Source organism: Agelaius tricolor, unplaced genomic scaffold (assembly GCF_023055355.1).
Source record: "Agelaius tricolor isolate 1412-34295 unplaced genomic scaffold, bAgeTri1.0.p SCAF_5, whole genome shotgun sequence".
NCBI classification, from domain to species: Eukaryota; Metazoa; Chordata; class Aves; order Passeriformes; family Icteridae; genus Agelaius; species Agelaius tricolor.
Genome location: NW_027269265.1, coordinates 7513092 through 7526143, shown reverse-complemented (window position 1 = coordinate 7526143; position 13052 = coordinate 7513092). Strand labels below are relative to the sequence as shown.

General features: G+C 42.2%; 1 protein-coding gene across 2 annotated transcripts in view; it reads right to left on the bottom strand.

The window, feature by feature from the left end:
* Positions 1–13052, bottom strand: part of MTHFD1 (methylenetetrahydrofolate dehydrogenase, cyclohydrolase and formyltetrahydrofolate synthetase 1) — a 40411-nt gene that overhangs the window by 4727 nt on the left and 22632 nt on the right. For both annotated transcript variants that reach the window (XM_071426261.1, XM_071426262.1), the window contains 13 exons: positions 12896–13003; positions 12720–12794; positions 10840–10942; positions 9604–9680; positions 8494–8634; positions 5876–5944; positions 5224–5335; positions 4891–5030; positions 4428–4469; positions 3312–3412; positions 2411–2588; positions 1935–2042; positions 596–748 (listed from right to left, as the gene is read on the bottom strand). In XM_071426261.1, the coding sequence (XP_071282362.1) occupies positions 596–748; positions 1935–2042; positions 2411–2588; positions 3312–3412; positions 4428–4469; positions 4891–5030; positions 5224–5335; positions 5876–5944; positions 8494–8634; positions 9604–9680; positions 10840–10942; positions 12720–12794; positions 12896–13003 (1407 nt within the window). The remainder of the gene's footprint in view (positions 1–595; positions 749–1934; positions 2043–2410; positions 2589–3311; positions 3413–4427; positions 4470–4890; positions 5031–5223; positions 5336–5875; positions 5945–8493; positions 8635–9603; positions 9681–10839; positions 10943–12719; positions 12795–12895; positions 13004–13052) is intronic.

Below are 13052 nucleotides of genomic sequence, written 5' to 3'. Positions count from 1 at the left end.
CTAAAAACTGAAGGGCACAGTGAAATAAGTTGTTGGAATTGTTGCAGGCTGAACAGCAAACAGATGGCCAGCAAAACCATGAGAACCAAAAAGGAGGGGAGCCTGATAAATGATTGATAGCACAGCTCAGCTTTGCTTTGCAGGGGTCTCATCCAGAGACATCTGCTCTGTAAGCTTAGGAGGGGTTGCCTTGCTCTGCCCTGATCCACAGCTGTACACAGAGGTCACCTGCAAAATGCTTCACCAGGAATGCAAAGTCTCAACAGCAACCAGGTGGGCCAAGGATTTCTCCCTCTACCAGCCTGCTGTTCCTACAATTCACAAACTACAGAGCTCACCCTTTCCTCAAAATTAAGGAAAAGAGATGTGGGACCTGAGGAATACAGCAGGGGCTTGCTAATTATTCAAATGTGAAATGGTCTATTTCAGCCTCCCTCTTCCCTCTGAGAAAAACCCCTATTAAGGCATCTGATAGACTGGACTGCTAAAACACCAGCTGTAAATGACAAGGACTCTCCTAATTTAAGACACTGAACAGTAAGTGACTCCTGGAATGCACAAGAAGGTTTTTCCTCACCCCACAGCTACCACATACCGTTCCCACCAGGGGATACAGGAACCCAGCCCCAACGCTGGCCCGAATGTCTCGGATTGGCAGAACAAAACCTGTAGGTGCTCCTTTTTGTTCAGGGTCATGAGACAATGACAAATGAGTTTTAGCCATGCAGATTGGCAGGTTTCCAAATCCCTGGAAAAAGAGAAAGAAAATGAATGACATAAGTGGAAAAACCAGTAATTTTTCCAGTACAAAAATCTAATTGCTCTATTGTGCCACTCTCTGCAGACATCAGGCATTTTATTCCCCAACAAGTGCTTCATCCTCAGCCTGTCAGATCCACTGATCATTCTACATCCCCACTGCTTCTCTCTCAAATTCTCTCCCCACTCCCCATTAAGTACTAAAGAAAGAACCACCATGTCCCTTGGCACATCCAGCTGAGGAAAAAATTAATGGTATGGAAGTGTCTGATATACAACCTTGACAGCCAACTCTCTTCAGCCTACTCTCTTCCCAAAATGTTGAACAGCTCAGAGTTAAAGTTTTGTTCAGATGAAGTCAGTTAATTAGAAGTGTTTGATCAATACAATTGCAGGCTGTGAGGAAGTGGCAATTGCATGCCTTTGGGATTTTGAAGGAATATATAAGAAGCACAAAAGTGAAAAGCTCTATATGCCAGTAGTAAATGGACTGCAAAAGGAAAATTGGTTACAGCACCCTGAAGCCAATGAATTGCCAGTCCTCACATTGCTTTTCTCTTCAAAGACCTTCAATAATGCAGAAGCAGGTAAATTGACAACAATTTCACATTTAAGAAGAGCAAAAGCAACACAGCAACCTGAAAACATTGAATTCAACAACCAGATGGCAGGTTCAAAACTTAAAAAACTTTCCACATCAAGTCTTGTATAACCCACAGAACTCTTTCCCCAAAGTAATTGTGACTGAGAAAAATCCACATGGACTCAAAAACTGATTAGTGGAGCTTGATCTCAATGGAACAAGACAGAAAAATAATCAGAAACTATTTAAAACCAGTGTAATTAGTTGTAATTCCCTAATTCTCTAAATGCTGAAAGATTGAAGAGTATAGTAAGGAAAGATTTCTAAATCCTCCTAGCCCTTCTCCCCAAAACTATCACAGATGGGTGGTACTGGGCCACATCAGTGAGTTCTGTCTTCTTCACTAGAAGACAAAGTCAGTTTCTCCTTTCCCACATCCTTTTCTTTGTCTGCCATAGCAGCATTTAATGAGTCCTGGATAAGGACACGATTTGAGTGAGGATTCCCTTGCAACACAGCTTGAATACCCCTGTTCAGTATGATGATTTTGAATCAAAAGCACCACTGCTACCAGGTGGTGTGGAAAACTCACCTGCTTGGTGTACAGGGCAACTTTCTCCTGTGCTTCTGGAAGTAGCTCAATGTCTCTTGCCCCATAGACCTGCTGGGCAATAAGCCTGATCTTGTCTACAATAGGTAGCTAGAAAAACAAAAAAAAACAGGCAAGTCAGCATGGCCAAGGCACAAAGCCCTGCAGCATCACAGCAGTTTCAGGTCCCCACATGTGTCATCAAGTGCACTTCTACAGACATAAGGCTGAATTCCATTTGCTGTAGAACAAAATACAAAGTAATTTGAGAGCTTTCAAAACATGTTTCAGTATTTCAATGGGTAGCCAAAACAGTAAGAACTGACTAACTAGGTCTGTGAGACTCGTGGAATCAATGTTTCAATTCTAACATCACATTTCTTCTCAATTTCTCAGGCAGCCTTTTAGCCCTAAACAACTTAAGCTAGTGAAACCAACTGATACAAACAAAGCATCTCTGTAATAGTGCAAGTTCCTACCTCCACATTATAGAGGAACCTGAAGTTGTTGGGTGCCTGGGATGCTCTCTGAACAGCTCGGGCCAGGGCCAGGGCTCCTTTCCCTCCCTCTGCCCAGTGAGTGCACTCCACAGCATCGAATGCTCCTGCCTCCTTTGCATGCTGTACTACCAGGGCCAGCTCAGCCTTTGTATCTGTCCTGCAAGGAGAAAGTTTGCATGTTTGTACCAGGATGCACACACAGTAAATTAATGTTTGTTCTTGACAAGATGCAAAATGTGTCCCAAGAAATCACAGCTAGCAGCAGAAAGCTGCTCAGGGGTTATCAACCACAGCCTCCTCCTTGGCTGGCTTCAGCTTTAACACCACAGCTCAAAGTACTTCTGCTGAATAAAAAGACCACACAGTGGTTGTCTGCTGTGCAGTACAACATGCAGAGCCCAATTCATTCATTTTCCAACAATGCAAAACTGTGACCTTCTAGTATCTGAAGGGAGCTTACAAGAGAGCTGGAGAAAAACTTCTTACAAGAGCACGTAGTGACAGGAACAAGGGGGAATGGTTTCAAACTGACAGAGTAGGTTTAGATTGGATACTAGGAAAAAATTCTTTACTGTGAGGGTGCTGAGGCACTGGAGCAGCTTGCCCAAGTGTTGAAATTGCTCCTGAAAGTGTTAAAGGCCAGGCTGGACGGGGCTCTGAGCAGCCTTCTCTTGTGAAAGGTATCCCTACTCATGGCAAGGGAGTGGAACTGGATGATCTTTAAGGTTCTTTCCAACCCAGGCCATCCTATGGTTTTATGACTCTATGGAAATGCTGCTAACAACACATCAACAGGACTGAGAACAAGAGTTTGTGTTAAACACAGTATATGAAGTGGCACAGTGTTACACCCTGCACCTCCCCATGCCAGCTCACTCACTTGAAAGCATTGACAGCCACGACCACCGGGACACCAAACATCCGCGCGTTCTGGATCTGCTTGTTGAGGTTGCTGCAGCCTTTTGCCACCAGCTGAAGATTCTGCAGAGAAGGCAGCAAGCAGGGAGCATATTTTATCAAGGGCAGGGAAACTTTTTTTCCAAACCCACTAAACCAGAAGCTAACGGTAAAAATGTCAAAATGGGAATGAAACCACAAAGGCAAATCCCCAGTGCTGCTTTTGGAACAGTCCAGACCACTGCAAACTCTTGGACAGGAGACAGGAAAATGAGTAACTACTTCTAATGATCACTGGTTTCAGCTCCCAAGTCAAGGTAAGAGAATCCATTTTTTATAACCTTTTGTTATGCTTAAAAAGTTAATACCTGTTCCTATTAACTCCCCATAGTAAAGCCTCAGTTTCCTCTCTGACACATTTCTCTTTATATATTAAATATCACCAGCAGTGAATTTCATGAAATCCATTTGAAGTCTGTGGCAACAGCTTTTAGTTTACATATATTTACATTTTGCAGCATCAGAGACTATTCCTGGAAATTCAGACATTTCATCCCTTCCTATGCAAAGATAACATATACAGAAGCTCCATGAGTGAAAGAGCTGCAGCAATATAAAGAGCCTGATCAATTATCCAAAGGGTACACAACCATTCAAGGCATAAGGATGGAAGGTGAGACTTTCCTTGCTTGCAAATGAGGGGGGGATAAAAACAAAATCTGCTGCTAAGAAGAGAGTAATTAGAGAGGCACTCTGGATATTTTCAGAGACAATATTTCAGCTAAGCAATTACTCTGCATTGAGAGGGTTGGGGAAACAGAATAGACACTACTATGAAAAACAAGCATACAGACAACTGTGTGAGTTAAGGAGAAATAAAGGCTCTGAACACTGGCTAGGTCAAGGACAATAAATGTTTGAAAGAGCAGAGCCAAAGTAACATAATTTAAAAAAAAAAGGAACATTACAGCTTGCATGAAGAAGCCTTTCTGTGGCAGCTAAATAAGTGACACAGTAGTAATCCAGGCATGCACTGCATGACACCATCATGTCATGACCACAGTTAGCTGGTCCACTGTCACAACAGCTTAAAGATTACCTCTTCTGTGTATTCCTTTGGCAAAGGTACCCCAGCAGTGACCTGTGGAAAAAGGGAAAGAAATGGAGTCCCATAAAACTTTTATCCATGACAGCAATCCCCGCTTGATTCTTATTAAACAGTAGCAAGATACAACATTCTATTCCATGCTGATCCTTTTTATTTCTAAGAAAAAAAATAAAAGGAAGGAAAAAAGACTGCATGATAAAATACATGATTCACTCTGGAACTGTTACAAGTGGCCCAGCATGCAGGCACTTCACTAGGGCAATAAAACAAGCAGGTATGAACCTGGAACATACTACAATGAAGCTGTTGACAAACAGGGAAATATCAGTTCCTTTTACAACTCTGAATTTCAAGACAACTTCAAGCTGCTCAAATGCTACAAGGCTTTAAGTGACTGGAACAGAACAACAGGAACAGCCCCTCAGACCCACTGAGAACCTTCCCCAGTACTTACTGCAGGTCCTCCCCCATGCATTTTCAGAGCTCGGACAGTAGCAACCAACACCACCACATGAGGCCGGAGACCAGAATAGCGGCACTTAATGTTGAAGAATTTCTCCATGCCTATGTCTGCACCAAATCCTGCTTCTGTAACTAGAGTAGGAAATAAAAAAAGAAGTTTGTGAAAGATTTCTGGGTGCAGAAATCATATCCTGATAATATAAATCAGAAACTTCTTCCAAGAAAAAAAATAAAATTAAAAAAGCCCAAAGACAGTCATGATAAAAAAGACAGATCCCTCCAAAACAAAAAGCAAACAAAAATACCCCACACTCCACACACTTACCAACAAAACCATCTTTACCCACAAGCTTCAATGCTATTTTGTCTGCCAACACAGAGGAATTCCCATGTGCAATATTGGCAAAAGGTCCAGCATGAACAAACACTGGTGTTCCCTAGAACAAGGGGGATGCAGGAGAGAGAGAAAGAGGAAATCAGAAAGTGCAATTTGGCAAATATGCAGCATGTCAGGAGCTAAGTACTGTGGTATTTGAAAGCAAAGAAAACCACTTTTAGAAGACAGATCTTAAAGCCTTCTGATCAGACATTTGTTATCAGCAATATGGACTACAGGGCAAACAGGATTATAATAATCTCCACAAGTGGAGGTATTAATCGGCTTAGGAAAAGGATGGCTAAACCCAGCAACTCTTTGTCATTCTCCTTCATCCACACCATTTAAATTCCCAAAACACTTCTTGACATTAAAGACAACAGACCAAAGACACAGCAAATTTTAGTGCATTTGCTCAGGGTCATCCCACATGCCAGTGGCAGACCTAGGAGGAACCCAGCCCTCTCCCCTAGCCTGAACACAAAACCACAGTAAACCCCCAACTCTGAGCTGAGCAGAGCCATACTGACTGTGATGAATTAACTAAATCAGTTGCTCTAAGTGCCTTCTCAGAGCCAAGAACCAAATAACCTGTGCTCACCTCTAGTGTCTGCATGAGGTTTGGTTTAACAGTATCTTTCATCAAGACAGCCAGAGCTCCAGTTACTCCCTAAAAGAAAAAAGGACAATCAGTTTCCAGATGTACCAAGACCTTGAGATGGTTCCTATGCAGCGTAAAGGCTCTGATTTTGTCCTCGAGGGCTTTTGGTACCAGAAGTTGTTCAACATACAACTAACTCTAGTGAGGGCAAAGCAGAAAAATGACCTTTACAGTCCTGTAGGAGGAGCTGTGATTTCTGGTGGGAGCAGCCTCTTGGTTGTGACCTTGCTGGACCATCACTTTGTAGCAAAGGCATAAAGAACAATTAATTCACGTTTCAATGCTATGGCAGGGTTAGCAGCTAAGAGCAGCAAGGCAGTAACCTCTCAGTAAGTATGGTTTACTGCAGCCCATGCAGCAGCAGAAAGCAATGTTCTTAGGTTTTGTAGGTCTTTTTATCCCAGATTTTTCCTCCTTCTTTTCAGCACCTTTGTCTACATACTGGCCCTTAAAATGTCCTAACAACCTGCTACATCCTGCTCAAGCCTCTTGTGCAGAAATAACTTTTAAAGTGAACCTCTGTGCTGATGAGAACAACCAGACTGACATGAAAGCAAACACTGGAGCCCACATTTCCTCCCAGGTGCAGCCATGTACCCTGCTGAATTCTGCTTCCTGAGCAACAAAAGCTTATGATTTCATCCCTATATGCTTTGGGAAGAGAAGATGTGGGTTTGGCCATTTTTGTGACTGACAGTCCAGTGGAAACCAAACCAGCTGTTATCCAGCACTTGAAAAAGTAACTAAAATTGCTGTCATGAGTCCTGAGCCAAATGTTCACAGCAGTTATGAAAACCTTGACCCATAATCTCTTTTTCTTCCCTTTCAATTTCAACTGAATTGCAGCACTCACAGACATGAAAGACTATTTCTTTCTAAGACGTTCACTGCTTTGTTTCATTAGTTTCAATCTTGCCACATGAAAGCCTATTTAACATTTAATGGAAAAGCTTTAAACTTCACTCATCTCCACAATAATGAAAACTGCAGAGCAAGATTTCCATGGTGACATTTCAGACCCGTGTCGCTCAGCACACTTCCATACATCCCATCCCTAAAACCTGAAGTCAGTTTTTGATTCCTTCCCAGATTTTTTTTTGCATTTCCTCGTAGCACACCCATGACATTGGTTGCATCACAGCAGCAGGACCCAGCCTGGTCTCTGCAATCACATTTCTACCTGCATGAGGAGAGGGTAACACGGTCCTAACAACAGCAGCCACTGGCTGCCATCAAGTGCAAACATAACAGACAAGAGAAACTGTTGGATGTCTGATACCATCCTCCATTCTGCAATTGGAAAAGGCAGAATTAAATATAATTAGATTTTTTTAAAAGTTTAAAAAAATTCAGATGAAAGACTTCTATCACCTGGACTCTACAGAAAAGTCAAAGAAACTCCCAAGTCAAGCACCATCTGCCTACAAGGCTGATGGGCAGTAAGAAACACTCCTGTTTTCCAGAAAAGGGGTTTAACTCAGTTACTTAAGTTAAACTGGCAGCATGCTAGGTGTAGGAATTAAAATCTCAAAGCTGCCTACAGAACTTTGGCTCATGCTCTTTCTCATTCCCAACAAATGTCTCACATAGGGATTTAGAGATAAATTGTTCCAGCCAGGCAGTTTTCCTGCAAGGCCAGAGTCAGGCCATCAATCTACTGTTTCTTAGCCTTATCCTGGGAGGAAGTAAAACAAATAAACCACACTCCCACATCCCCCCAGCACATAAGGGAACAAAAAACCTGCAGCAAGATAGCAAGAGCTGGGTAAGCCTTAATGCCCTGTCCCACCTAGCTGGAAACACAGGCCAGGAAGAACTGCCTGGGACACAGGGCATTGCCCTGAAACCATGCTGAAGCACCATCTGGGAAAATGCTATTTGACACACTCCACACACCTGCCAAGAACTAACAATTATTGGAGGGAGAGCTGCAAAGCAGTGCTGCAGCTTGCAACTGCTGCTTAGGGCTGCTTTACACACTGGTAACAGGCATCACCAGCACTATGACATTCAGCATTTTGTGAAGGGAAATTAAACATTTGTGTCCCTCATCAAAGGCTGCCTTACAGAGAACACACACTTTTTGCAAATGCTTTGGCTTTTATAGCATTCACAGACTCCCAGAAGAAGATATTTCATTGTCTCTAATTGAATTTCCAAACGCTTTGCTCCTGCTCAATGTTTTCCTCACTCCAGGGAGCCTAAGGAACAGGATGGCCAGCAGGATGCATTTTGAGTTCTGATTCATAAACATGCTTTTTACGTAGAAGCCACCACGTACTTCCCCTGTAACTCCTATGGTGCCAGCTGCAACTTGACACACAGCACATGCTACAGGACCCTTGTCCCTGCCCAGGTCACACACACACCCTCTCTGGATAAGGTGTGAAGGTGCCACACTGAAGGAAAATAACCTTCATTAACTGCAGGGGCCAGGATTTTATCTTTGCTCTTCTATGCGTTAATTTCTTTTTTTTTCATACAACTGTCTCTCTGCTTTTTAATCCAAGGACTTTCAGAAGTAATAGGAAAAAGCATTTAATGGCATTGACTCTTACAAGGTCATCAGCTGTAACTGGTTGTCCTTTTTTGCTGGAAGCTACCACCATTCTGCCAAATCGCTTTTTCATATCATCCAACCCATCAGCCAGGGCTAGGACTGCCATGATTTCACTGCTCACTGTGATGTCAAACTGAGCCTGCAAGAGATGAATGAAGGACGTGAACTCATTAAGATTCCCTCCCAGCAATTCTTGCCTCTGTTCAATTCTTGAAACAAGGCAAATCATCACCATTGTAATGAAGAAAAGAAAGAAAAAAGTACAGACACAGAATATACAAGAAATCCACAGCATTGCTCTCAGAACACTTCATTTAATTTGGCCATTTAAACTGGATTTTTTTCCTGCAAAATTAAACAAAACCTACTCATTCTGTTGCTATTACGTGTCTCTCCTGGCACGAACATTAGTGATTCATGTAAGAACACGTAACACTAACAAATTATATTTTTCAAGACTGAGCTCACTAACTCATCTGATCATTTGCTAAACAATACAGTAAAAGACAAAAAGCCCACCAGCAGAAAAACCAGATTCTATAGGAAACGTAGGGCAAAATTCATCTGACATAATGCAGACACTTCCACCTTAGAGAAGCAAAGCACCCTAAGGACATTTCAAGTCAAAAGAAAGAGCTTTTCTGAGCACAATTCATTTGAACTATAAATTTGACAGTTACTTAAGGGATAAGGGGAGTCACAGCCCAATTTCCTCTTTCACTCTATTGATTATACAATAAATCTAGACAAGCTCAGATTCTGTGTCTAGTTTTGGCTGGATAAACCCCACCCAAAACATCTGCAGTGGTGAAGATGAACCACTGTCATGACCAGCTTTACAAAGGGCACTCCTGTACCACTGTTATGCCACACACATCCCAGTTTGGGAAGCCAATATTCAGGAGACAACAAGGAAGGAGGGAAGAGACAATTGAAACTAAACACAGCCCTGGTAGCAAATTTCACTGCTCAGTTGAGAAGATTTTCTGCTTTCTATTTAACAAGATAATGGTCAAAGATGAAAATAGCTGGAGCTACAGCTAAACTTCCTCCAGGAACACCTTTTTCAAAGTACTTTTTAAGACATGTGAGAAAAGGGAACAATTACCGTCCGTGAGAAGCCTTTCTCTGTTGCAGACTGTCCAATAGTGATTTTCCTAAGGAATCTGTCATTTGTATCCAGTACTGCAAGGAATGCAGAGAGGTAAGATGCCACACTGCCAAGTCATAAATTCACATCTTTGCCCTGTGACAAACACCCAGCCAGGTCACCAATGAAGAGAAGATGGCAGTTTGAGAAACCATCCTCTCCTAAAGAATGGCAAGTGCTTCTCAGCATGATTCTTACACAAAACTGCAATGAAATTAAGATACCCAGAGATACACCAGAGCCTGCACAACATTCAGAGGGAGTCTGCATCCCTTTGTGTGCATTAACGCCCAGACCAAAGCTTCTCTGAAAAGCAGAACCGATAATATTATTCCAATTGATTTTTCACCATCATTAACCAATATGAATCCAGGAAACTACTGCAGTCAAAAAGAAATAAAATTAACACTTTATAAGTTAAGTGATAAAATGGTCAGATACTATCATTTACTGAGAATTGTTTTATATAGCTCCATTAAGTCAAATTACCTTGGAAACACAAACTATGAAACACTGGCTTAAATTTGCTGTTTCCTTCTATATGCTTGAAATATTCCAAGTGTTTTATGAAGTATTTCCCATGAGGCAGACTACTTTAGTCTCATTACAGGTTATGAAGCAAATTCTGGAGAATACATTTCATACTGTATTTCAAAAGAAAGAAGAAAAAGCAATACACTTGGAGCCTAACTCAGGATAAAAGTCATCTTTTACAATTCTTTTGATAGTGAAGTATTACATCTGCCAGACCAGAGAATGATTCTACCTTCAACTACCCTTAAAAACCTTTAAAAAAAATCTTGTCTTCATTTGCTGTCAGTCCCCAACAGAGCAAGTGGGCAGATTAGAACAGAGTTTAATTCCAGAGCAGAATCCTCTCCTTACTCACAGAGCAGAAAGGTAAAAAGGCTGTTGGCTACAGTTGCCAAGTTCAACTCTCTCAGTGACTGACAAATCCAGAAACACAAACTGTCACCCATTAGCAGAATCAATGTTTGTGAATTCAGAGCAGACTCAAGCCCCTGCGTTAGACCCTTCAGAAATGGGATCCCAGCTGCAGGCAACTATCCCACCAAACTTAAGGAGGGAGGAACCAGCTCTGCCCTCTTTCCCATTTTCCCAGGAAACACAGTTTCAGCTGCAACTACAAATGTCTCTTTTGACATGTTTTCTTTCATTTAATGTCTCTAGTACCTCTTTGCCACGTTATGGTGCCTGGGTCAATGTCCAGTCTCACAAATGCATTTACTTCTTCCTTTGTCAGAGCCATAGGATCCGTTTTGTTAATGCCCAGTTTCTATGGGAAGAAAAGACAAATAAGAGGTGTATAGTAAAAATATCCACAGGAATGAACCTTTTACTGCAGCATTGAGGATTTGGCATCAGCATTTGCACATTCAGAAATAAGGAGGAGCTGCCTTTTTGTGAGCCTTTCTTCCAGACCCCACAACAACATAAGATGATCCATATCAGCATATACTGGACAGAGCTTGCTGCTGCCCAGCCTGGAAAGGACAAGGCACACAAAGGAGCTCATTAGGGCAGGGTGTCACCAAGCTTTGTGCAAGGCACCTACAGAAGGAGTAAGAGACAGCTCTGCACTTCCTTCCACGCCTTGTCCTCATCATTAGCCTCACATGCTTACATCCATTTCTCCTTAGTTTGCCTGGGGTCATCGCACACAGCCACACGGATTAAAGCCACTGCTTTCAGCATGCTGGTTAAAGCAGCACAAAGGAGGAATTAAACAATTCAGTCACAAGGCTGTCAGCATCCCAGAAAGCTGATCTTGAACACACTGAGAGGATGGGCACTTTGCCAAGTTGCTTAATTGAGAGAAGAATTATCTCAAGAAGCCTGATAGAAGCACAAGCTTAGGCATGAGGGAAACGATACAGTTGATTTATGAACGAGCAAGGTTTTTTAATTAACCAGACAGTTAAGTCGTATTTTTCTTCTGAAGAACAGCAGGGAAGAAGAAAGTCTGTTCTTTTCCTCTTCAAGCATATCATTTAGAAAAGGAAATAAACAACAACAATGACAGAGATACCATCTTTCTGGAGTATTAGCATTCTGTTCACATCTTGACATTTAATAATCAGAAGAGTGGTTAGGGTAGAGTTCCTCAGCAGTCCATCAGGAACACCAAGCAGTATGACATCATTTCTTGCTCAGCAATGGAAGCAAACCACACATTGTCTAATGGTTTAAGACATTATAGCCAATTAATATATCAGGGTTTTACCTTCCCAAGTAGTCTGACTATTGCTCCTGACTTCCAAATGGGCAACTGATCCAGCCTGAACACTCTAGAAAACAGGCTTGTACCTTGAATGAGCTCAGCAGGGCTCAGTGTGTCCTCCCTCCTGGCTGGAAGGTTCAAAAGCCCAGTGCAAAACTATTCATCTGCTAATCCTCATTTCTGCAGAAGCCAATCTGAAATTGCACATGCCCTTAAGTTTTGAGGATCAGAGGAGCCGTGGGCTGCTCAGGGACTGCCATTCAATGACAGGGCTACTTATCTAACCAGGAATTTTATTTTTTTTTTTCAGAGGAGAAATTTGCCAGGTAGGTAACAGGTGTTTTTTTCATTTTTCTTTGTTTTCTGACTATGGGTAAGACAAAGAGAATTCTGTATGTTCTCTTTTTGCTGAATTTTATGAATTTTTTTTTTTTTTTTTTTTTGTGCTGCATTATTGACACAGCTGTCACATGGGAACCACTAATCTCTAGCTGTACTGTGTGTTAGGTAGAGACTGATTCTGGTCCTTTCTTAAACTGCATTAAGGACACTGAACTGACACCACTAACAAAGGACACTAAGCTCTATTTCTTCCCATTGTGTTAATCATGGAGTATTTGACAGAGTTACAGCAATGATTCCTCCCCTTCCTACATCTGTTTTCTGTGCTGTATGAAGGGTTACCACACTTCTGCACACTTTGTGCAAAAAAACAAATGCCAGAAGAAGGACCTAAGGGACAACACAGGGGTTTCTGTAACATAGCTCTGCCTACCTAAAGAATAAGTAAATGGAACAGAACCAGAAACCAAGGAGAAAGCAGCGAGCTCACCTGTAGCCTTCGGATCTGAATGTCTGAGAACTTCCTGACACCATTGACAGATGGCACCAAACGGTTGTAGAGAGCCTTGCAAAATAAAACAAGCATTGAATCAGCACTGTTGGCACATCCAAAACAGCCTGGCCAAAGTGGGCTGGGGTCAGACACATGGTAAGGAAGGACTGTACCTGGTCAGACTGAGTCAGCTCGTGGAACATGCGCGCATCAATAGCGGCAGCGACCAGGTTGTTGGCTGCAGTGATGGCATGGATGTCACCAGTGAGGTGAAGGTTAAACTAGAGGACATGGAACATATCAGTTACCTCATCCTGCTGCAATTTTCAT